Source organism: Morus notabilis, unplaced genomic scaffold (assembly GCF_000414095.1).
Source record: "Morus notabilis unplaced genomic scaffold, ASM41409v2 Scaffold1199, whole genome shotgun sequence".
NCBI classification, from domain to species: domain Eukaryota; kingdom Viridiplantae; phylum Streptophyta; class Magnoliopsida; order Rosales; family Moraceae; genus Morus; species Morus notabilis.
The window spans coordinates 316,559-337,057 of record NW_010366673.1 but is presented as its reverse complement, the minus strand read 5'-3'; the positions used below and the strand labels follow the sequence as shown (position 1 = coordinate 337,057).

General features: G+C 32.5%; 1 protein-coding gene across 1 annotated transcript; it reads right to left on the bottom strand.

Annotated features, from left to right (window-relative positions):
* Positions 1–3,436: 3,436 nt before the first annotated feature.
* On the bottom strand, positions 3,437–7,645 carry LOC21398008 (serine/threonine-protein kinase/endoribonuclease IRE1b). The gene is made up of 7 exons (XM_010110993.2): positions 7,506–7,645; positions 7,336–7,401; positions 6,000–6,466; positions 5,611–5,807; positions 4,236–4,542; positions 3,674–4,001; positions 3,437–3,577 (listed from the first exon to the last, which is right to left on the bottom strand). Exons 1-7 carry the CDS (start codon positions 7,572–7,574, stop codon positions 3,437–3,439), a joined length of 1,575 nt encoding a protein of 524 aa, XP_010109295.1. The 5' UTR covers positions 7,575–7,645.
* Positions 7,646–20,499: the final 12,854 nt, after the last annotated feature.

The following is a 20,499-nucleotide window of genomic DNA, read 5'->3' as shown; positions in this document are numbered from 1 at the left end:
GAACTACAACAAGCCATGGGTTCTGTGAACTACAACAAGCCACAGTTTTCAAAGATTTTTCTTTCACAAATAAGCCCCTTTCCTTAAAACATTTGTAAGGCCAAAACTCTTTTTGAAAATCAGGCTCACAAGGAAAAGGGGATAGAAATCCTACCTCGTAATTATCAAACCTGTGGCTAGCGGTGCACTATTCCGGCTTCTGCTTCCTCAAGCCACTCAATCTGAGTCCTCAACTAGTACTATTAAAAGACAATACTTTAGGATTCCAATCTCATTCCTAAAGTAATTCAAACTCAATCATATCCTTTGATTTCCTATTAGTGTGCCCTAATCAATTCATGTATCAAATCATCATTTCAAGGGTTTTCAATCTCAAAACATGGATTAAAGATGCTAATTTATCTACTCTAGGTCCCCAAATGAAGCTAATTTGGGTCCTCCTTGAGAACAAAGGTCAAAACAACATTTTTAGGCCAAACAGGGTCAAACACCGTGTACACCGGTCGACCGATGACAGAGTAGTGCGTCACCACCGATCGACCGGTGGTGTGCAATTTGGTCGACCGCACAGGTCGACCGGTCAAGCCAATGCAATCCGGTCAACCGCACAGGTCGACCGATGAAGAACACCAATGCGAGAAAACTCACAGAAATCAGTTCAAAAACCTGCAAATCCAGTCCCAAATTAAAATATCTCAAGGGACAACCACTAGATCCGGGTTCTAGGTCCTAAAATAAGTCCAAAGAACTCAAGATCTCCAATTTCTACCATAGTTTTACTCAAAATCCATTTCAAACCAAAAATAAGTTTTGAAATTTGAAAACTTGAGATTCAAGATAGGTTCTTTCAGTAATCTTACCTCGAATCCTTCTCTTAACGTTGAAAACTTCTTTAAATCTTTCCTTGGTTCGAATCCGGTTTGATTTGAGACAAAAACGAGGGAAAAAGAGAGTGAGTGTAAGAGAACGAGAGAGTGAGGGTGAGAGAGAGAGAGTGAACGGGAAGGAAAAGGAAAGGAAGAAAAGAAAAGAAAAGAAAAGAAAAGGAAAAAGAAAAAGAAATGGACAGGTGTTACAAAATTTAAAAATGTAGTACAGAAATGTGTTAATACACACTTTTGGGTTAAAATATAAATACTGAGAATATTTAAATACCTTAGAATTACTCAACTTTACACGTCAGAAACATTTATTAATTAATAACCAATTAATTAATTCAGATCAGACATACTAATAAATCTTAATTATCTTAATTAATCACATTTAATTCTCCGGGGTGTTACATTATTATATTATTAATTATGATATTACAATTATATCATATAAAACTATATTACATCATATCATATAATTAATTATAATAAAAATATAATATATACTAATATTATAATTCAAACTATATTACATCATATCATATTATTAATTATAATAAAAATATACTAATATTATAATTCATTTATATAATATATAGTTATTGAATGACCATTCTTTTTCTAAAACCAACCAAACATAAGAAAGAAATTTCATTCTTTTCCATTATGTTTCATTCTCTCAACCAAACACAACCTAAGTAGATTAAAAACAAAATTTTCAGTACCCAAAATATATCCTAACACATTCAAAATGAATTAAGAAAGAAAGATAAATGTGTAATTATGATGTGTTGATCAAATGAGCAGCAAGGCAGCGTCCCTATAGAACAAAAAGGGGCGTGGGCAGCAGTTTTGGGGCAGCTCCCATTTGCTTGGAACTCCTACCAAGTTTTGGGCACAAAGTTTGCTCCAGTGGGAAGCTTGCATAGCTGAAATTGAGCTACACCCGGCTTCAACATCACGCATTATAGCACTTTGCTCGTGGAAACACAACAAATTTACATTTATCGCATCAAGAAATCTTGATTTTTTTTCTTTCTATCTTTCTATCTCCTGAAAAAAAAAATAAAAAAATTAAGACAAGGCTACAACAAGAAACGGGTTCTCTCCTCATCTGTAGGGCATGCATTATAGACCTGGAGATTACATATCTAATGGTGCAAATCAGTGTCCTTAAAAAACGATTAAAGCCCATGCATAAAAGTAAAACATAAACATTCAAATTATTATGCCGTTTTGTTTCCAGTGGTTTGAATCACAATCATTTTAGCTTTTTTTTTAATGGGGAAATTTCATTTAATGATTAAGTCAATATAGACTTTAAAATAGCCGCAAATGACCAGCAAATATAAGGGTATTCGATCACAGACAAAAATTGGATCCATCAGTAATGACGAATGAGACATAAAGGCTAGTGACCCGCTCGAAATATTAATAATCAAGGGCGACAAAAGCTTGTTTAACAAAAGTACTACAGTCGTTGGACAAAATCATTCAACCAAGATGAAAATACTCAGAGCACTAGGGTACTTATAGCACCGCATAGGATCAAACCTAGCGAGATAGACCTAGCACCACCACAAATAGGGCGGGACGATTTCTTCATTACTTGATGAAAACATAAATATTAAAACGATAGAATCAACATCGCCTTTATTATATCAAAATAAAAACTAAAAACGGGAAAAAATTCCTCAATCACACAGACAAGATCATCGACAATAAGATGGCTACCAAGACCATAAAGGATAGATCAGCAATGACCGACATGCACAACTCCACCACTGATGTTGAGTGCTCATCCACGCACAACTCCCACCTCCATAACCACCATGATAATAAAATCAAGATTGTGAGGTTATAGGTAAGCCAAAAATCGGGCGTGTCCAATATGATTAGCCAAAAAGCCAGCACCTCCCATATCCCTCCCCTCTGCTCATGAAGTTGCCATCACCACCGTAATCATTGCCATGAAACCCAAAACCCCTTCTCTAGGGTCGTGGTCTGATGGCCACCCGAGGAGTAGCGCCGGACTCTAGCCCTAAAATAGAAAAGCAAACAGCGCACAAACACCTAGAGAGAGAAAGAGGGAGAGAAAGAGCGGCGCACAATTCATTTAAACCCTTTTTGCTATGATGTGTAATCCCATGGCCTAAAATACACGCCTAAAAAAAGAAAAAACAGATGATGCCTATTTCCCGTACGTGCATGGATCATTTAGTGGTGCATATGGGCTGTGTAAACAACCAAGCTAATGAAAGCTCTAGGGACTTGCTCGGCAGTCACTAACAATATCGAACAATAAGAATCTTGCGAACCAACCTGCCAAAGTGTTATGAAAAAGCTTTTCATTTTGAAACTAACGGTGAGAAAGAATCTCTACCAATTTGACCACGCAAATATTCGAAATACCACATAATTTGCAACAGCACACAAACTGAATTACAAATACATACGGTTGGCCCGTAATACACAAAATAGTTCAATTACAAATACTTATGGGCACTTGCAATCAGAATCTAGTTTCATCAATCCCTCAGCCAGCTACAAATTTAACTTAATTATTAAATCTCCTTGAAATATTTATTGAAGTACTCTTCTTCTTTACAGTGTGTATACACAACTTTGTACACTTCAATCAAGAGCATTGGGAATCGCCTTGTAAAATAGTCATTGAGTCCTTCATATTGCGGTCCAACAAGTATCTAAAATAACCGCCACCAAATTAAGTGAATATTAACCATGAAAAACTTCAATCTATGTGATGATATATGAGATTCCTATACTAATGGGACAATCACCTGAATAGTGTCTGGGAGTTGTTGATAATTCTTCAAAATTTCTCCAATCAATCGCAACAAGTCTCCAACGCTGCTAAAGTTGTAAGTACTTTTTGCATTCGTGCTAACATGTTTGATTATCTCGGCATGCACCTTTTTGTTCCATCTCAGAACCACATTTAAAAAACAACACATCGTTTCAGTTTCAAAAATTGTGTTTGCAGTAGATTCAAGCACATTGGAAATATTAGAGTTCTTGCTTAATCTGTCACTAATGTCGCTGAGGAAAGAAAGTCTCTTCTTCGCATCCCAGAACAGTGGATGGCGCAACACCTCATTTGCTTTTGGCCTGCCGAGAATAACAAGTGTTTTTTTCATTAAGAAATCAAGGATTCAAGACAGATGCTGAGTTTCATTCTACTCAAGTAAAACTTTCAAACCTACTCCAATGTTCTCAAATTACTAAAACAACAGCACAACCTAGTCAGAACATGACATAACTTAATAGATTAATAATTAGTAATTAGTTCCAAAACATACATATAATGTACAATCCATGTTGAAGGAAATTATATATTCTCACCTATTATTATAATCAGCTTCTAGTAGAGGAGAAATAAGATGAAAAGCTTCAGGAAATTTCTGTATCATAGCCATGTTCTTCACATTTTCCGTTCTAATATTCATATTACGTTCATCATGGTCTCCAAATGGATGGATACCACCAGTGATGCAATAAAAGAGGAGGCAACCTAAACTAAACATATCCATTGAACGTGTTAGGCGTTGAACTTCAGTGTTTGAGAGTTGATCAGCAAGAGTTGCAGTTGGGCGCCACCGTTCTTCTGCAAGAAGGCATTCTCTCGCTTTCCAGCCCATAGTGCCACTACCTATAGTTAATTTGGAAAAACATGCATGAAACTAGCATAAAAGGCAGTTAGAAGCAGTTAAAAATTGGTTAAGTAAAAATGTCATTAAACATCAATTCGTAGTAGCTTCTAGCTACAATATGCGCACTTGGGTTTCCAAATGGAAAACACAGATTTGTAGGGACAAGATATGATTAATCAGGTTCAAATAAGGTCCACCATGTTTAATGTGATTACTTGAAAAGTTATGTTAATGTGTCTTTGTTAGGATCTTGGTTGAGTCCCACATTGATAAAGTATGGACTTAACATGTGGGTTTATAACCACTTGGGCACCCTCTCCCTACAAGCTAGCTTTTGGGGATGAGTTCTACCCAAGGGTTATAACAATTGGTATCAGAGCATGCTCCTCTTCAGGCCCATGTTGCGGAAGGGGCGACTTAGGGGGGGGCAACCTGGAGAGGCCAGAGTGGGTCATCCAGAGTGGGCCGCCCAGAGTGGGCCGCCGTGGACGTCGATATCAGAAGCGTGGTGGTATGTTTGGACCTTGGTTGAGTCTCACATTGCTAAAGTATGGGCTTAGCATGTGGGTTTATAAACATTTGGGCACCCTCTCCCTACAAACTAGCTTTTGGGGATGAGTTCTACCCAAGCGTTCTAACAATTGGTATCAGAGCATGCTCCTCCTCAGGCCCACGTTGCGGAAGGGGCGACCTGAAAAGACCAGAGTGGGCCATCCAGAGTGGGCCGCTGTGAACGTCGGTGTCGGAAGTGTGTGTTAGGATCCTAGTTGAGTCCCACATTGCTAAATTGGACTTAGCATGTGAGTTTATAACCACTTGGGCAGCTAGCTTTTGGGGATGAGTTCTATCCAAGGATTATAATAGTCTTCACATGGTCACATGCTCAACTCAATAGTATTTGAAGTTGCATGATTAATTAGAGGCGCTGTTCTTCTTATCACATTAACTATATCATGTTCTTTAGACATATATTATGTTAATCAATGAGAGAATTAATTTGATCGACCATGGTTGCGATTGTTATGTTATATGTAGAATATTTAAAATAGTGAAATGGGAGTACTTACGTGAAATGTTAGTAAAGGAAGACTTATCATCACGAAGTTGTCTGCTGTTACCCATATCAGCAAGCTTTGCACATAAAGTTGGGTTTTCCTCAACTATTAAAATGTTTTGTGGCTTTACTATTAAAATGTTTTGTGGCTTTAAGTCTCGGTGAACTATGCCAGACTCATGCAGAACAACAAGCCCGGAAACCATGTCCCTGTGAGATCATAAGTCAAAATTATGTATAAGGTGAGATTACAATTTAGTATGATAAATCTACTCCGAAATGGAAAGGACCTTAAAGATAATTCATTCAAAGTCCAATTGAGTTTGATAACCTTAATTGTCTTTAGCTACACTTAACACAACACAAGTTCTTTAGTGATGATTAAAGGAACTTTTAACTAACCTCATCAATTTCAGTAATAAATGTGATGGACGAACATTATTTTCTTCCCACAGCTTCACACCTCCTAAAATATTCTGCAGTTCCACCAAGTACTCTTTTGATTCAGGCTTATTTTGAGAGGAATCCGTAGAATATATTTGGATGAGGTCATCCAAATTGCAATCACAACGCTCCAAAACAAGATAAATAAAGTCTTTGTCACGTTCCGCCCCATAGTATCTTATAACATTTTTGCTTTCTTTAGAAACTGCTATGAAAATCTTGATTTCTCGGTCAGCCTGATCATCATGACTTTGTAGAATGCGTTTCACAGCGACTGCTATATTATCATAAATCCCCTCGTACACAACGGTACCAGTGCCACTTTTACCGATTTCCTTTGATGAAACAAATAACTTTTGGCCTATTTGCTGCTGTTTATCATCAAGAGAAACTTTTGAGCTAGAAGTAGTGATTTCTGCCCTTCGCTGTTACATTCAAACAATGTTTTTTTTTAGTTGTTTGAAAGATAGCATTTTTTTTTTTTTTTTTTAAAAAAAACCTCAATTTACTGAACAAAAATCATTCGTACAAAGCATAATACTAGTGGTACCGAGTCTGATTTCAATTACAACATTTTAAGTTGTCATTCTTTTATTGATTGACGCAATCTATTAATATGGTAATTTTTAGACACTTATCACTAAAATAATAACAACTTATCACTTAATACATACGTTGAAATTTAAATGGGCATTATTTTTAGTTCAAGTTTGCAATTTAGAGTCTCAAAGAGACGAATTTTCCAACACTCAAAAACTGGGCAAGTACATATTTGATATGGTCATGGTCACCTCCGGGCTTCTCATTGAACTAACCACGGCCACTAACTCGGAATAACTCTTTTATATAACACCTTTTTTTTTCCTTTAAAAGAAACACATTTTATTCTTCTCTTTATTTTTGAGCGTATATTACAATAGTTTAATATTTTTACAGAATAGAAATAAAACTTTTTCGGATTGTTTTGCTCATAAAAATCTGAATTTAAAAAGTTAAATTACGTTTTCTCTTATAAAAATTTAAAAAATTTGAATTATGAATATGAACTAAACAAAACTTTAACGGTGCAAATTACAAAAAACTCTCTTTTAAAAGTACAAAAAAGCCCTTCCTCACAGAAGTGGGGAGCACGACCGGACAAGTACGGATCTGACGTGTGTGTGTGTGTTTTGTGCAATACGAAATCAACGATAATACAACAAAATCATCAATATTCTATTTTTTTTTTTTTTAAAACACAAAATCATTAATCTTAAAGCTGTTATTCATAAATGAGAAGTTGAGATATTCTTACATATATCTCGAAATGTCCTGGAGATTCGAGCCGGCTCTCAGTTTCTCCAGTAATCGGACTTCCATTCTGAGAACAAGTAAATATATGAATACCAAATACCAATTGTTAAAAGCGAAACATGGAGAAAGTGAAAAAAATAAAAAATAAAAAATAAAAAAAATGTGTGGTACCGGTGGCTGGAATGCCCGACGGTTTACTTGGAACATCGTCGAGGTTTCAGATCCATTCGCTTTTTCCATGTAACATGGAGTTTCGTACAAATTTAGCTGAAAGGGTTACACTCAGCCGTACGTGCTACTTCCAAATGAGAAGAGAGAGAGGGCGACGTCTCTGAAAGAGGAGACGGTATAGGGTTTTGTACGTGAAAGGCACATAAAAGGGCCAATCCCTTTTCTTTGTTTAGTTTTTTTTTTTTATTGAGAATAAACTTAAAAAAATAAATTATGAGTAATTTTTTATTTTTAACTATAAAATTTATATTAAAAATTGTTTATTTTATATACATTTTTAATGCTTTGATCAACTCAAATGGTCAAAAAATGATCCTACTTTTTTAGAGATCGGCCATACCAACGAATGAATGGATAGGATAAAAGGAAAGAAAGAGTGAACTGCTCTAAATTTCTTTAAAACTATTCGGTACGATGCAAAGTAAGATAATTGTCCATTCTTTTGTTTAGTAGTGATGAAAAGGAGAAAGGAATGGTTGATATTTCTACCATACCACCCACATGCTAAGTAAATAAACTTTTTTTGCTTAGTTTTAATTATTAGTTAAAATATAGATAATCATATATTCAATGTTACCCGGTTTTAGTGATTAGTTAAATTATAAATAATAATATATTTCAATATTACACGGTTTTAATTTATATTGTTAATTGAAATGCCTCATAGAATAAAATTCTTTACATTTATAAATTCTTTTATTTTTATTCACTAGGGGCAAGTTTGTTGTACTGTATAAGCACTCTGTATTGTATTGTTTAATAATAATATAATGTCTAGTGACATTTATATATTATATAATTTAATACGAGATTTAAAATTAATACAATACAAAGTATGATATCTAATACGGAAAAAAACTATGTATTAGACCGTATTATGCAATTTAACTTAAAATAACATATTAAAAGCATATAAAATATTTCACAAAACTCAAGGCTCGGGGTTGGGTTTTGGGACCGACCTTGGGTTTCAGTTTCGGGACTAGAGTAATGTTGGGTTTAAACTTTTCAAAATTATATTTGACCCCTAAACTTTTTAAAACTTAAATTCCCCCCTAAACTTTTCAAACTTATATTTTGACCCTTCAACTTTTTAAAAATTAAATTTTTGCCCCTTATTTTTTGAAAATTACAATTTGACCTTATTTTTATTTTTTTTTTGCAAAAAGACCCCTATGTAGCAAGTCTACTTTCTCCCTTGCTTACTCTAAATGTTAGGTTTGGGTCGAGATTAGAGTCGAATTAGTTATGATTTGGCCTAAACTTTATCTTATTACATACTAATACGCAAATAGATTATAATGGTAAAAATAGTATAATGTTTAATAATACCACTAACCAAAAACCCTATTGTATAAAAATTATATAATACAATACAATATTTATGGTACAATACAATACAATACAATATGGTGCACCAAACATACTCAAAATAATAAAAAGATTGCATTCCTTTTAAAAGAATCCTAGACATACATATATAGAAGAGACATCATGGCATGTACTGCTCCTTTTTTTGTCGTCCAAAACTAGCCGCTTTGGCTCTAGCTTTTTTTCTTCATATTTTTTCTTTTTCAAACACTTGAAATAAAAAGAATGAGTTTTAGTGAATAACATAGATAGATTATGAAATGTCTTATGCTACAATTTTTTCCTTTTTTATCGTACTCCTAATCCTAGATCCTACATCCTCATAATCTAAATGTTGAATATATAAACAAGTGGATGAAAATTATAACATTCACTTTTTTGTAGTCCTTACCGTTAATTTTGGTGCTTTTTTTTGCTCTTTCATTTCTTTGTTTTTCGTACGTGTTAAATCCTAAATTCTAATTCTGCCCTAATTCTAAATTTTAAATATATAAAGAGTTAATATGAGGCTATTTTCCATCTCAAGATAGGCAAAACAATGAGTTTTAGGTGCTTTATTTCTTGAGTTAATGAGACATGTGATTTAATTATGTTTGCGGATTAAAAATATGGCTGCAATTTGTGAATATTCTACATATGGCTTAATGCATAAGTGTGATGACAATATAACCATGATAATGATATTGTTGATTTGAATTTATTGTATAAGTCAATTTTAAGATAATATGTAAGAAAGACGATAGATATTTTACTCCACAATAAGTGGGATCATTAACCTTCTTTCAATGAATCAAATCCCTCAAATTATGTCATTTCTTGTTCAATATCAAATACATAATTATCGAAATGGCACGATTTAAAATTTTTCCTTCTTAGAGTTATTAATATACTCGCAACATAATTTTTTATATATACTAGCGACATAATTAAAATACTAGCAAGATTATAATTAAATCTATATATAAGAGCCATCATGGCTTCTACGGCTTTTTTTTAGTCGTCCAAAACGAGCCGCTTTGGCTCTTTGCTGTTTTTTCTTTTTCTTTTTTTTTTTCAAACACTTGCAATAAAAAACTTGTTTTAGTGAATAACATAAATAAAATCCTACATTATTGTAATCTAAATGTTAAATATAGAAACAAGTGGCTGAAAATTATACAACTTCAATAAATGGACGTAGACCTTTAAAAATAAATATCTTTGATACAACTTCATATCCTTAATAACCATTGGTTAAAATAACCCTAAACGTCAAGCAACACAACAGCACTACTTCAATAGTCATATATTTAAACACATATAGATATTTTTAAATTTTTGATAGATTTTTTTAATCTAAGTTTCATCCCCGTTTATTTTTTTCTTTTTTTTTCATTGTCTTACTTTTGTTCCATGTGCCCTTAATTATTTTCCAGTTAAAATATATTTTATTAATATACCTTTACTCAAGTGGTTTTCTTACAATCCTGTATATATTTTTAGTTACATGTGTTTAACTAAATTTTTTGTTTTTTAACATGCGTTTAACTAATTTTTTGTGTTTTGCTCCACTGCAATATTTTTTCTCGAATAGACTCTTAAGCAAATATTTTTCTCCTTATCAAATGTATACTAAAATTAGTTTGCTATTTGATTTATTTTTAAATATATTTGAAAGAACCACTACAGAAATAATTATGCTTAAATAAGCACTTACGTAAATATCCTTTTCTTTTATTCCATAGGTACACCCTAATTAGTACTCTATTTGATTTATTCTACTCAAAATATTTCTTTTGGCATGTTCGATTATATTTATAAGTATAAAACGTTTTACAAAACCGTACCTTGTGATGGAAACACGCCAGATACATCTATTTTTAAATGCACTTTATTAAAAATTATGCATCTATTTAATTGTTTTTTTAATCTCTTTTACTAATGTGAATTCGAAAATCAAAATAAATTTCTCTAATGGACTATTCAAGTAGCTCACACAGGCAGTGTGTGTCCAGAATACATCCCTAAAACTAGTATGTTTAAAAAGTTTGGATAACCATTACAATATAATTTATTCAGAAAGACTTTTACTTACAAAATTAAATTAGAGATTCAAATATCGTGCATTTAAAAGTCCAAGGGACCGTAGTATTATCCAATCTAATATACGTAAAAAGAACCAAAGTTCTTTGTGACAGCACCTCCTCGTCTCTCTGTTTTTTTTTTTTTTTTTCCATTTTTAATCTTGATTTGGCGTTCTTTTTTCTTAAAAAATAACATTTACTCCTTTTTTTCCTTTTTAATTCTTTTTTTTAACCTATTTGCCTTTTGATTTCTTCTTAACTGGACTCCACTTCTAAGCACTTTAACGATCTTATATTATGCTTTTTGAAGTACTATTTTATATTCATTTATTTATATTAAACAATTTCTTTTAAATGTTCTTATTTAATATTTTATTATTTTTTTCCCAAATGCTCCTTTACGGCTTAATTCCTTTTTGTGTCTATTATTTAATATTAACATATATAAAAAGAGATAAATCCCCTTTTAGTCTTGCCTCATCTAATCTAATCTAACATATATCTAATCTATTCTAACAATACAGAAAAGTGTCGAATGCCTCATTCACTTTACGAATTCGAATTGTGTGGATTAAAACCTTTAGGCTCAAACTTATATGTGAGTTTTCTGTAATTTAAACTGGCATTTGCTTGTGTAACGTCTAAATACAAAATAAAGTTTGAACCACTATTTGGTTACAATATTACAACTTTTAATTTTTAAAAAATGTGAGTGGAAATAGTTGTTGGGATCACTTTTGCATTGAGTTTTTAATAATAAAATGGGTTAGAACCTTAAGAACTTAAAGAGATAAAGTTAAGTTCAACTTAGTTCAACTTTTAATTTTGAGTTTAAATGGAGCCTAGATCCTCCTAAACCCTCCAACCAAATAGGGAAAAATGCTCTTGCTACATTACTACTTCCTAAGATTCCCATGTGGCAACCTCTTCCTCCATTTTTTTTTCTTTTTTTTTCCCTCACTGTTCATCTTCATTTTCTAATCTTTTACTTTTTTATTTTTTTTATTTTGTGAATATTTTTACAATTTTATTCTTTTCGTATATTTTTTAAAAATATATTTTTTCACTTTACTCTTATAAAATTAATTTCTTTTAGTTTAATTTATTACATGTTTTTTAAAATATATATTTTTTACTTTATTTTTATGAAAGTAATTTCTTTTGCATATGTTTCTATTTAATTATTTTTCAACTGTTGAAATAATTTCTTCAAATATATCCCTTCTTAATTATTTTCTGTGTAATCATATCAAAATTTATCTTTATCTCATCTATATCTATCTATATTTTTTTATTTTAAGAATACTTGTACTTGCAACTACAATTTCATATACTTTTACATGTGTTTTGCTCTTTTCTAATTTATTTTTTTAATTTTTTTATTTTGCCAATGACTCTTTTATACTTTAATCTTTAACAAAAATCTATACGTCAAATCTAACATCTAACTTCTATAAAAAGCAATCAAGTGGACTTAGCTCCTAAAAAGGCCACGTGTCTTTTAAAAACTTCATTCTTTTTTTTTTTAATCTTTCTGCTTTTTCTCTTTTAATTTTTTTAATTTTTCTTATTTCTTGTTACCTATTGTCTTTTTTATTTTTTTCCCTCATATTCTTTGACAGTTTATTTTTTTACCATATCGTATTTTTGAAATACTTACTTTTAATAAAAAGTATTCTTTTCAATTATGTAACTATTTAATTCTTTTGTCAAAATTCTTATATAACTTTAATTTTTGTATTTTTCTTTCTTTCTTGTTTTTCCCCTAAAACATTCTTTGGTCTTTAATTTTTTCTTTCAATATTCTTTCTCTGAAATATTTTCTTTTCCTCTCTTTCTTTTAATTAAAATAATTCTTTCGAAATGTATCCTTATTTACGTTTTGGTTTTTTTTAAAAAAAATCTCTTATATAACTTTATTTTTTTATATGATTTTGTAAATTACTTTGCTTTTCTCTTACTCCAATTAATAGATTAATTTTTAAGAATGCTACGTATTTTAACGGAGAATTAAACTAAGAAACGTATTACACGTGCTCAATTAATTAACACAAAATGTTACAATGGGTCTCTTGTTTCACAACAAACTTGAGCTATTGACAACGGATTGTCCCAAAGTCGCGGTTTTCATTAGTTAGAGAAAAAGATAAAAGCATGAAATTATATTATATTTACTTTTCTGAGTGAAGTGCATTCTAAAGTATTTATTTTCTTCTTAATTAATTTTGAACTTTCAATTCAAGTAAATTACATCTTCAATTTTAAATAAGTAACAATTAAAGTCTAATAACTAATAAAATAATCAATTTGACATGACAGTTTGTGACATGGTTTAAAAATTCGCTAAAAGTTTAATTGAATTGCCCTTTTCAGTCTTGGGAAAAATAATAATAAAACAGTAAACGCCGTGTAAATTGCATAATATGTCAAATTTTAATTAGTGGATCAAGAAATGAAGGGACAGATGATCCAAGTCCACAACGAAGACTACTGCGTCCGTGGGCTTGACCTTTAGAAAGAAACAACAGCAGGCCGTAAGGTGCGGAGAAACACTGTATTATTCACTTCATAACTCAAATTCCTTTTTACAGTATTTTTTTTAATAAAAATTTAAATTCAACTTATTTATTAGAGTATTCTTCTCTTACATAAATAAGTTAAGTTCTCAACTTAAATTACGAGAAAAACATGCCATAAAAACTGAATTGGTAAAATTGATTATTTTATTAGATGGTGATCATACCAATAACTGTACTTCATGGGAGCCCAGATCCTTCTGGGAATTTACTGTCCAACGAATTGTATCTGCCATGACTAATGGACAACCCACGTGACTGACGGTAATGATAAGAAGGTTTGCAGTATGGGTGGGTTCTTTCGTTTGTATCGATTGTTTTTAATTTCTAATAGCAATGGACAGGAGATCTGGATTTTGTGCTCAATGGTTAGTGCAATATTATCATACACACATACATATATATATATATATATATATATACACACACACATACACATATATATAGCTTGAGGCTTGAAAAGTTTAACCAAATGTGAATTACAAAATGATCATTTGCAACTACAATTTCAATTAAAAATAAATTTTAAACTAAATTAATTGTACAATAAATTTTAAAAAACTCATATAAATCTTCTTAAACAAATAAAGGATATGTTCTGGTGATTCGTGCTGAGAGTAAAGACAAGGACAAAATTAGTATACACCCAAGCTGGAAAAAAGGCCCACTGTTTAGTGCTTGTCTCGAGGAGTCGTGGCAGGTTCCCATTTGTTTCTTCCTTTTCGGAGAAAACTACGGTACATCCAAAAATTTTTGGCGGGTACGATAGGAAATACGAAAACCGAAAGACCTTTTTTTTTTTTTTTTTTTTTCAGATCATGTCCATCCTGGAAGGCCTAATGATCAATGATTAGTTTAAACTTTGAAGCAATCCTGTAAAAAAAAAAAAAAGAATAATAATTGATCAAAGCAAATAAAAATCAATTTTTAATTTAGTAATTAAATTGTAAGGTCATACCATCAAACAATATAATCTAGACTTGTACAGGAGTTGCACTAGAATTACGAGGAGGCGAGGGAGTCAAGAAGTACTAGTGATCTCGATGATCGAAAAAAAAAAAAAAAAAAAAAAAAAAAAAAAAAAAACTTAATGGTTTGTAGTATTTATAAAAAAGTAATAAAGTATCATCCAAAGTTGAAAAGGTAGACAAAAAGATATTAAGGCCCCGTTTATTTTATAGATTCGAGTTTTATTACAGTAAAAAGCTCTCAGAAACAGTCATATCTGAATTTTTTGCTATAGTAAAAAACTCTCACATAAAATCACATCTCAACTCAAATTAAAAACTCAAATCAATGAACTAAACGGGCCCTAAATATTTACTTCACCTATCTCAATCTTCTCATATAACTCTTATGGCCTCCACTTTTACCTAACTCAAATCATAACTCAAATTTTTTATTACAATATTTTTTCTAATAAAATTTAAATTTAACTTTTTTGTTACAGTATTTTTTCTCACATACTAAACTCAAGTTCATAACTCAAGTTTGAGAAAAGAACATACCCTTAAAATTTCAGCCTCATCCGTATGCTCTTTTATTATAATTGGTTGATTACTTGAACTCAACCAATTCCGACATATAAGTGCCTCGGCCGTCTTAGGACTAAGTGAACTACGAAATGGATCAAGTAAGGACTAAGAGTGGGCGGGACAGGGCGGGGTGGGCGGTCACTGCAGTTTTCAGGTTTATTTGTGCACCCCTAACAGTGATTCATAAAATAAATTCATAAATCGAAACTACTATTAGTCCAATTACTGAATTAACCCCCAAGAGAATTATTTATCTACTTCTTTCTCAAGAAATAATAGATTTTATCTCGTATATTAACATTCTCAACTATCTACTTCATCATGTCTCCAAGATACAAGGAATTGATAACAATCTCAGAATTCGTACTGAGTAAGTTAAAAAATACAAATCCGTAAATAGGATTCGGATAATAACTCAGGATTAAGATTATTCTATATATGACTATCGGTAAACTCAATTAGAATTTCTATACTTAACAAAAATTATCAGAAATTCATATTGTGCATGTGTCCTGATGCCACATAATCTCATTAAATATAATACATTCATTCAATATCTAATCACATTAACAATGTGAATCACACTTTTCCATTTTGAATGAGAATGACATGTATTAGTAATATTTTAATTAAAAATTCTAAACTTTAATTTAACTCATTACGAGCATCGATTTGATTATTATTGTGATGACCCTTACTTCAGATAGTCAAACTTACGTACGTACCTAACTTTTGCCTTAACATCAACTACTTATAGCTATGAATATTTAGCTACATTTTTTTTCCTTCGTGTGGACATAACCTTAAATTATCTTATGTATCATAGCATCATGAGTACATAAAAGTACTTTGTGACTTGAGGTTCCTAAGCATAGCCTCATAGTCCTGTGATCTTTACTTATATTATATAACTTAACCATATCGATAAATATGGTCTACTTAAAACACTTTGCAGCGTTTACCAATTGCGTGTAGATCCCATTACCCACTTGCCCACATCCCACTGCTTCATCTTTTTCTGCACGCCCAGCCTACAAGTTTCAGGGAGCCGGTGCCTTACCCGAGCTTCTTACAACACGAACAAACGTAATGAGCTTTCACTCAGCAAGTAAAAGTAAGTAATAATAAAAGCATACAATAATGCACACCCATATGTGCATTCACATGACACATCCTAGCGTGTTTCTAAACATCTAAAACAGAACACCTTTCGTATTATGTTTCATCTTTTCTTATTTTGTACTTCATTTAATTTTCATTCTTATGTCGTTCGTATTTCATACTTCAATTAACTTTCATTCTTGTGTCGTTCGTATTCTTTTCTAACATTCTGAACGACCTTTGTATTACGTTTTCTTTTCTTTCATTTGATAATTCTTCACGAGTTCCGTTTCCTCTTGTGGAACGTTGGTCATATCATATTTTCTTTTCATTTCGTACTTTTTTACGACTTTCGCTCTCTCATGTGGAACGGTTGCCGTATTACAATTTCATGTCTTTTACTTCTTATGGGCCCCATCCTGTTCGTTCGTGTCATAAACATAAATAAATTACTGGTACTTACAATATGCATAATTTTTGTGCACATAGGAAAGTGACTTTATTCGTGTCATAGACAAGAAAAACTACTCTCTCAGTTTGATTAATGAACCCAAGAACTCGATACAATGTTACTATTTTAGACTCTTTTCAATTCGGCTAGTCGTTCGATACAATAACTGAGTTTGATGAACAAAAGTGAGTAGACTTGATCAGTCGGTCGATGATCACATAATCACATAAGTGCCGTCAGATATCCTAGGCAATCTTACTACAAATTTCATTATGATTTGATCCATTTCCACTTTGGAATATCGATCTTCTGCAATTCTCTTGCTGGCGCTGATGCTCTGCCTTAACTTTATGAAAAGTAAGGACTTTGATACAACTCAGCATCATCTTCTTCTGTATCTTAAGTTTTGTATCTACCTTATCGATAATAATCTGGTTCGTGGAGACTAGCTAGCAAGTTCATAATCGTAATCTTATCACTTTCTCCATGAAACTTTATTAGTTTGTTATCAGGACTAGCGATTATTGTAGTCCATAACATGCATACATTCTTGTTCTGAAACTTCTAATAATTCACATTATTTGAGCTTATCCTTTCACATTTCTTTTGCTAGCAACCACTTCATATTATACTTCTAAGTTATATTATATTTATAATACATACAATAGACATAATTCATAGCATTCATATACATATTCATCATAGTTTATATCATGGAATTCAGCTTTCACATCATAGAACGGCTAAATATTTTTAAAATTAGCAATTCTTGCATATCATAGACCGTTACTGAGTTCGAGACCTTTCTCGACTACAACAAGTCACATAACATAAAGTTCTTCCAAACTATTCATACATAAGTCATATTTTTATACATATCACATTCTTATTCAATCGTATGGTGTGTCACACCTCTAACCCCATAGTGATACGACGTCTATATAATCTTTTATGTCGTATCTAGACCTGATATCATTGTCCTCATTATCGGTTCAAACCAGAAGGCCTTTATGTCGGGGTGCTCGTCTGTATTTCGGATAAGCGCCTTGATATCATCATCTTCGGTCGTAATCATTTAGAGAAGACTTGTTCTTTCGGTCTTCGTGTATCCTACCTGGGGTGTTATTCATTCACCAATAGAATCAGCTTTTGGTGAAGATATTAGTTCTCTTCCAAACTATTGAATGAAGCTCTATATATCATCGTCTAGACTCGTAATCCGAGCGTCATTCATCTCGAAGTGTTGGTTCACACGATCACGCAATTTCTGATGTTGTCTTGCTCATCTAAAAATTTGACATCTAATTTGGCATCCTATAATTTGATGCGTCATGAGGACTAGGCTCGACATTCGACCATGAGAAGACATTCAAGCCATATTGACATGTCAATCGCCCGACTATGTTGTTACGTAAAAGACATTACTTATTATATACCGTAATCCACTTAACATAAATTTAATTCAACGTACTTAGACTGTGGCGAAGAAGATGTGTAACGATGTGGAGTAGGATGATAGGATATTGGCCAAACCAAGGAAACTACGAATCTCCGTCACATTTCTTAGTGTGGGCCAGTTACTTATTGCTTCAATCTTCATTGGATCCATCAATATATCATCTTTTGAGACTACATGACCTAAGAAATGGTCTTTATTGAACAAAAATTCACACACTAAATTCTACATCCAAAAGAAATAATGACTTACTTAGGCAGTGTAAAATCAGATGCTGGGTGGGTAGCAAAATATTACTCTGATACCAACTATGATGACCCTTACTTTTGATCGTCAAACCTACGCACGTACCTACCTTATGCCTTAATATCAACTTCTTATAGCTATGAATATTTAGCTACATTTTTTTCCTTCGTGCGGACATAACCTTAAATTATCTTTTGCATCATAGCATCATGAGTACATAAAAGTACTTTGCGACTTGAGGTTGCTAAGCATAGCCTGATCATAGTCCTGTGATCTTTACTTACATTACATAACTTAACCATATCCATAAATATGGTCTACTTAAAACACTTTGCAGTGTCTACCAATTGCCTGTAGATCCCATTACCCACATGCCCACATCCCACTGCTTCATCCTTTTCTGTATGCCTAACATACAGGTTTCAGGGAGCCGATGCCTTACCTGAGCTTTCTACAACACGAACAAACGTAATGAGCTTTCGCTCAGTAAGTAGCAGTAGGTCATAATAAAAGCATACAATAATGCACACCCATATGTGCATTCACATCACACATCTTTGCGTGTTTTGAAAGATGTTAAATAGAACACCTTTCGTATTATGTTTCATCTTTTCTTATTTTGTACTTCAATTAATTTTCATTCTTATGTCGTTCGTATTTCATGCTTCAATTAACGTTCATTCTTGTGTCGTTCGTATTCTTTTCTAACATTCTAAATGACCTTCGTATTACGTTTTCTTTTCTTTCATTGCATACTTCTTTACAACTTCCATTCTCTCTTGTGGAACGTTGGTCATATCATATTTTCTTTTCATTTCGTACTTCTTTACGATGTTCACTCTCTCACGTGGAACAGTTGCCATATTACAATTTCATGTCTTTTACTACTTATGGGCCCCGTCCTGTTGTATCGTTGCGCGCATAACTAGTGAGGAGTAGGGTAGCTAACCAAAACTAACTCACTCACGGTTTCATTTCATTCATAATCATAATAACCCTTCCTTGTGAAGGCTGGTACAAACAATATTATTAATTTCTTATCGTTTGTGATCTTTATTTATTCATCATTTGTTTATACGTCATTTTACTGTCATCTTTTCTTCGTATGACAATAATTTTAATCTTGTTATGCATCTTTATGCATTTCTATCCATTTCCTATGAAATTTGACTTTTTGTGAATGTTTGAATTTTCGTAAAACTTTGAGTCTTACTTTGACCCGGACTTTTCACACATTGAAATTCTACTACTAATTAAAGTCCATAAGTACATTCATAGCATCATACATCTTGAAACATTCATAGCATCATACATCATTCAAGAAACACCATTCTTATTCGAACATTCATTCATGATGAAATATGCACAATTCTGTGCAACACGGAAGAATAAGTTTGTTTGTGTCATAGATATAAATAAACTATTGACGGTGATTTTCTGACAACTCGTGATTAACTCTCCAAAGATACTCACGATAATCACTCACGGGTTAATTAGAGATAAAGTCCATGAAATAATGTAAAGAAGACAAGGAATTATAATGGTTCGGCAAGATTTCTTGGCCTAGTCCACTTGTGAATGCACTAATATTTTCTGGGATTACAAGCTTTCTTGAAGCAATGAAATAGTGTCTAACCCTTCAATGGGTTTTCTTGGCTATATTTATAGGCCTTTACATGTGATCATCTCTTCTGCATTTTCCGAGGAGGAAGCCATCTTCTATCCCTGGATTTTGGGATTGCGTAGGTGCATTTTCATCATGACAATCTCAGAAAGTCAGGCTAATCTATCTTACTGACTACCTTATTTCCTGACTTCGACAGTAGCAGTTGGAATAGTACCTCCTTCCCTGAGTTGACAAGACCGTTGATGGATTTGACTGGACCTGCTGCCTCGACATAGTGGCCACCATAAGTCGAGCGTGGTGCTCGACGTCTGTTATCCTGTGTGGCCTCTCGACGTCCAAGGGCACTCTAGCTACAGCGGCTTCCTTGATGCCAGCAACCCATTATCAACTGGGAATGCTCGGCGCTCATCGTCTGAGAGAATGGTCGATTCCTCGACCGTGATGTAACATAAACTACTAGTACTTACAATATGCATAATTTTTGTGCACATAGAAAAGTGAGTTTATT

What these genes read in the sequence shown, in the direction of transcription:
- LOC21398008 (XM_010110993.2), bottom strand. Translation starts at nt 7,574, where the DNA reads ATGGAAAAAGCGAATGGATCTGAAACCTCGACGATGTTCCAAGTAAAC. An exon ending in TTCCTTTACTAACATTTCAC is followed by an intron (nt 4,543 to 5,610) that starts GTAAGTACTCCC and finishes AATTAACTATAG; the next exon opens with GTAGTGGCACTATGGGCTGG. An exon ending in GAAGCTGATTATAATAATAG is followed by an intron (nt 4,002 to 4,235) that starts GTGAGAATATAT and finishes TATTCTCGGCAG; the next exon opens with GCCAAAAGCAAATGAGGTGT.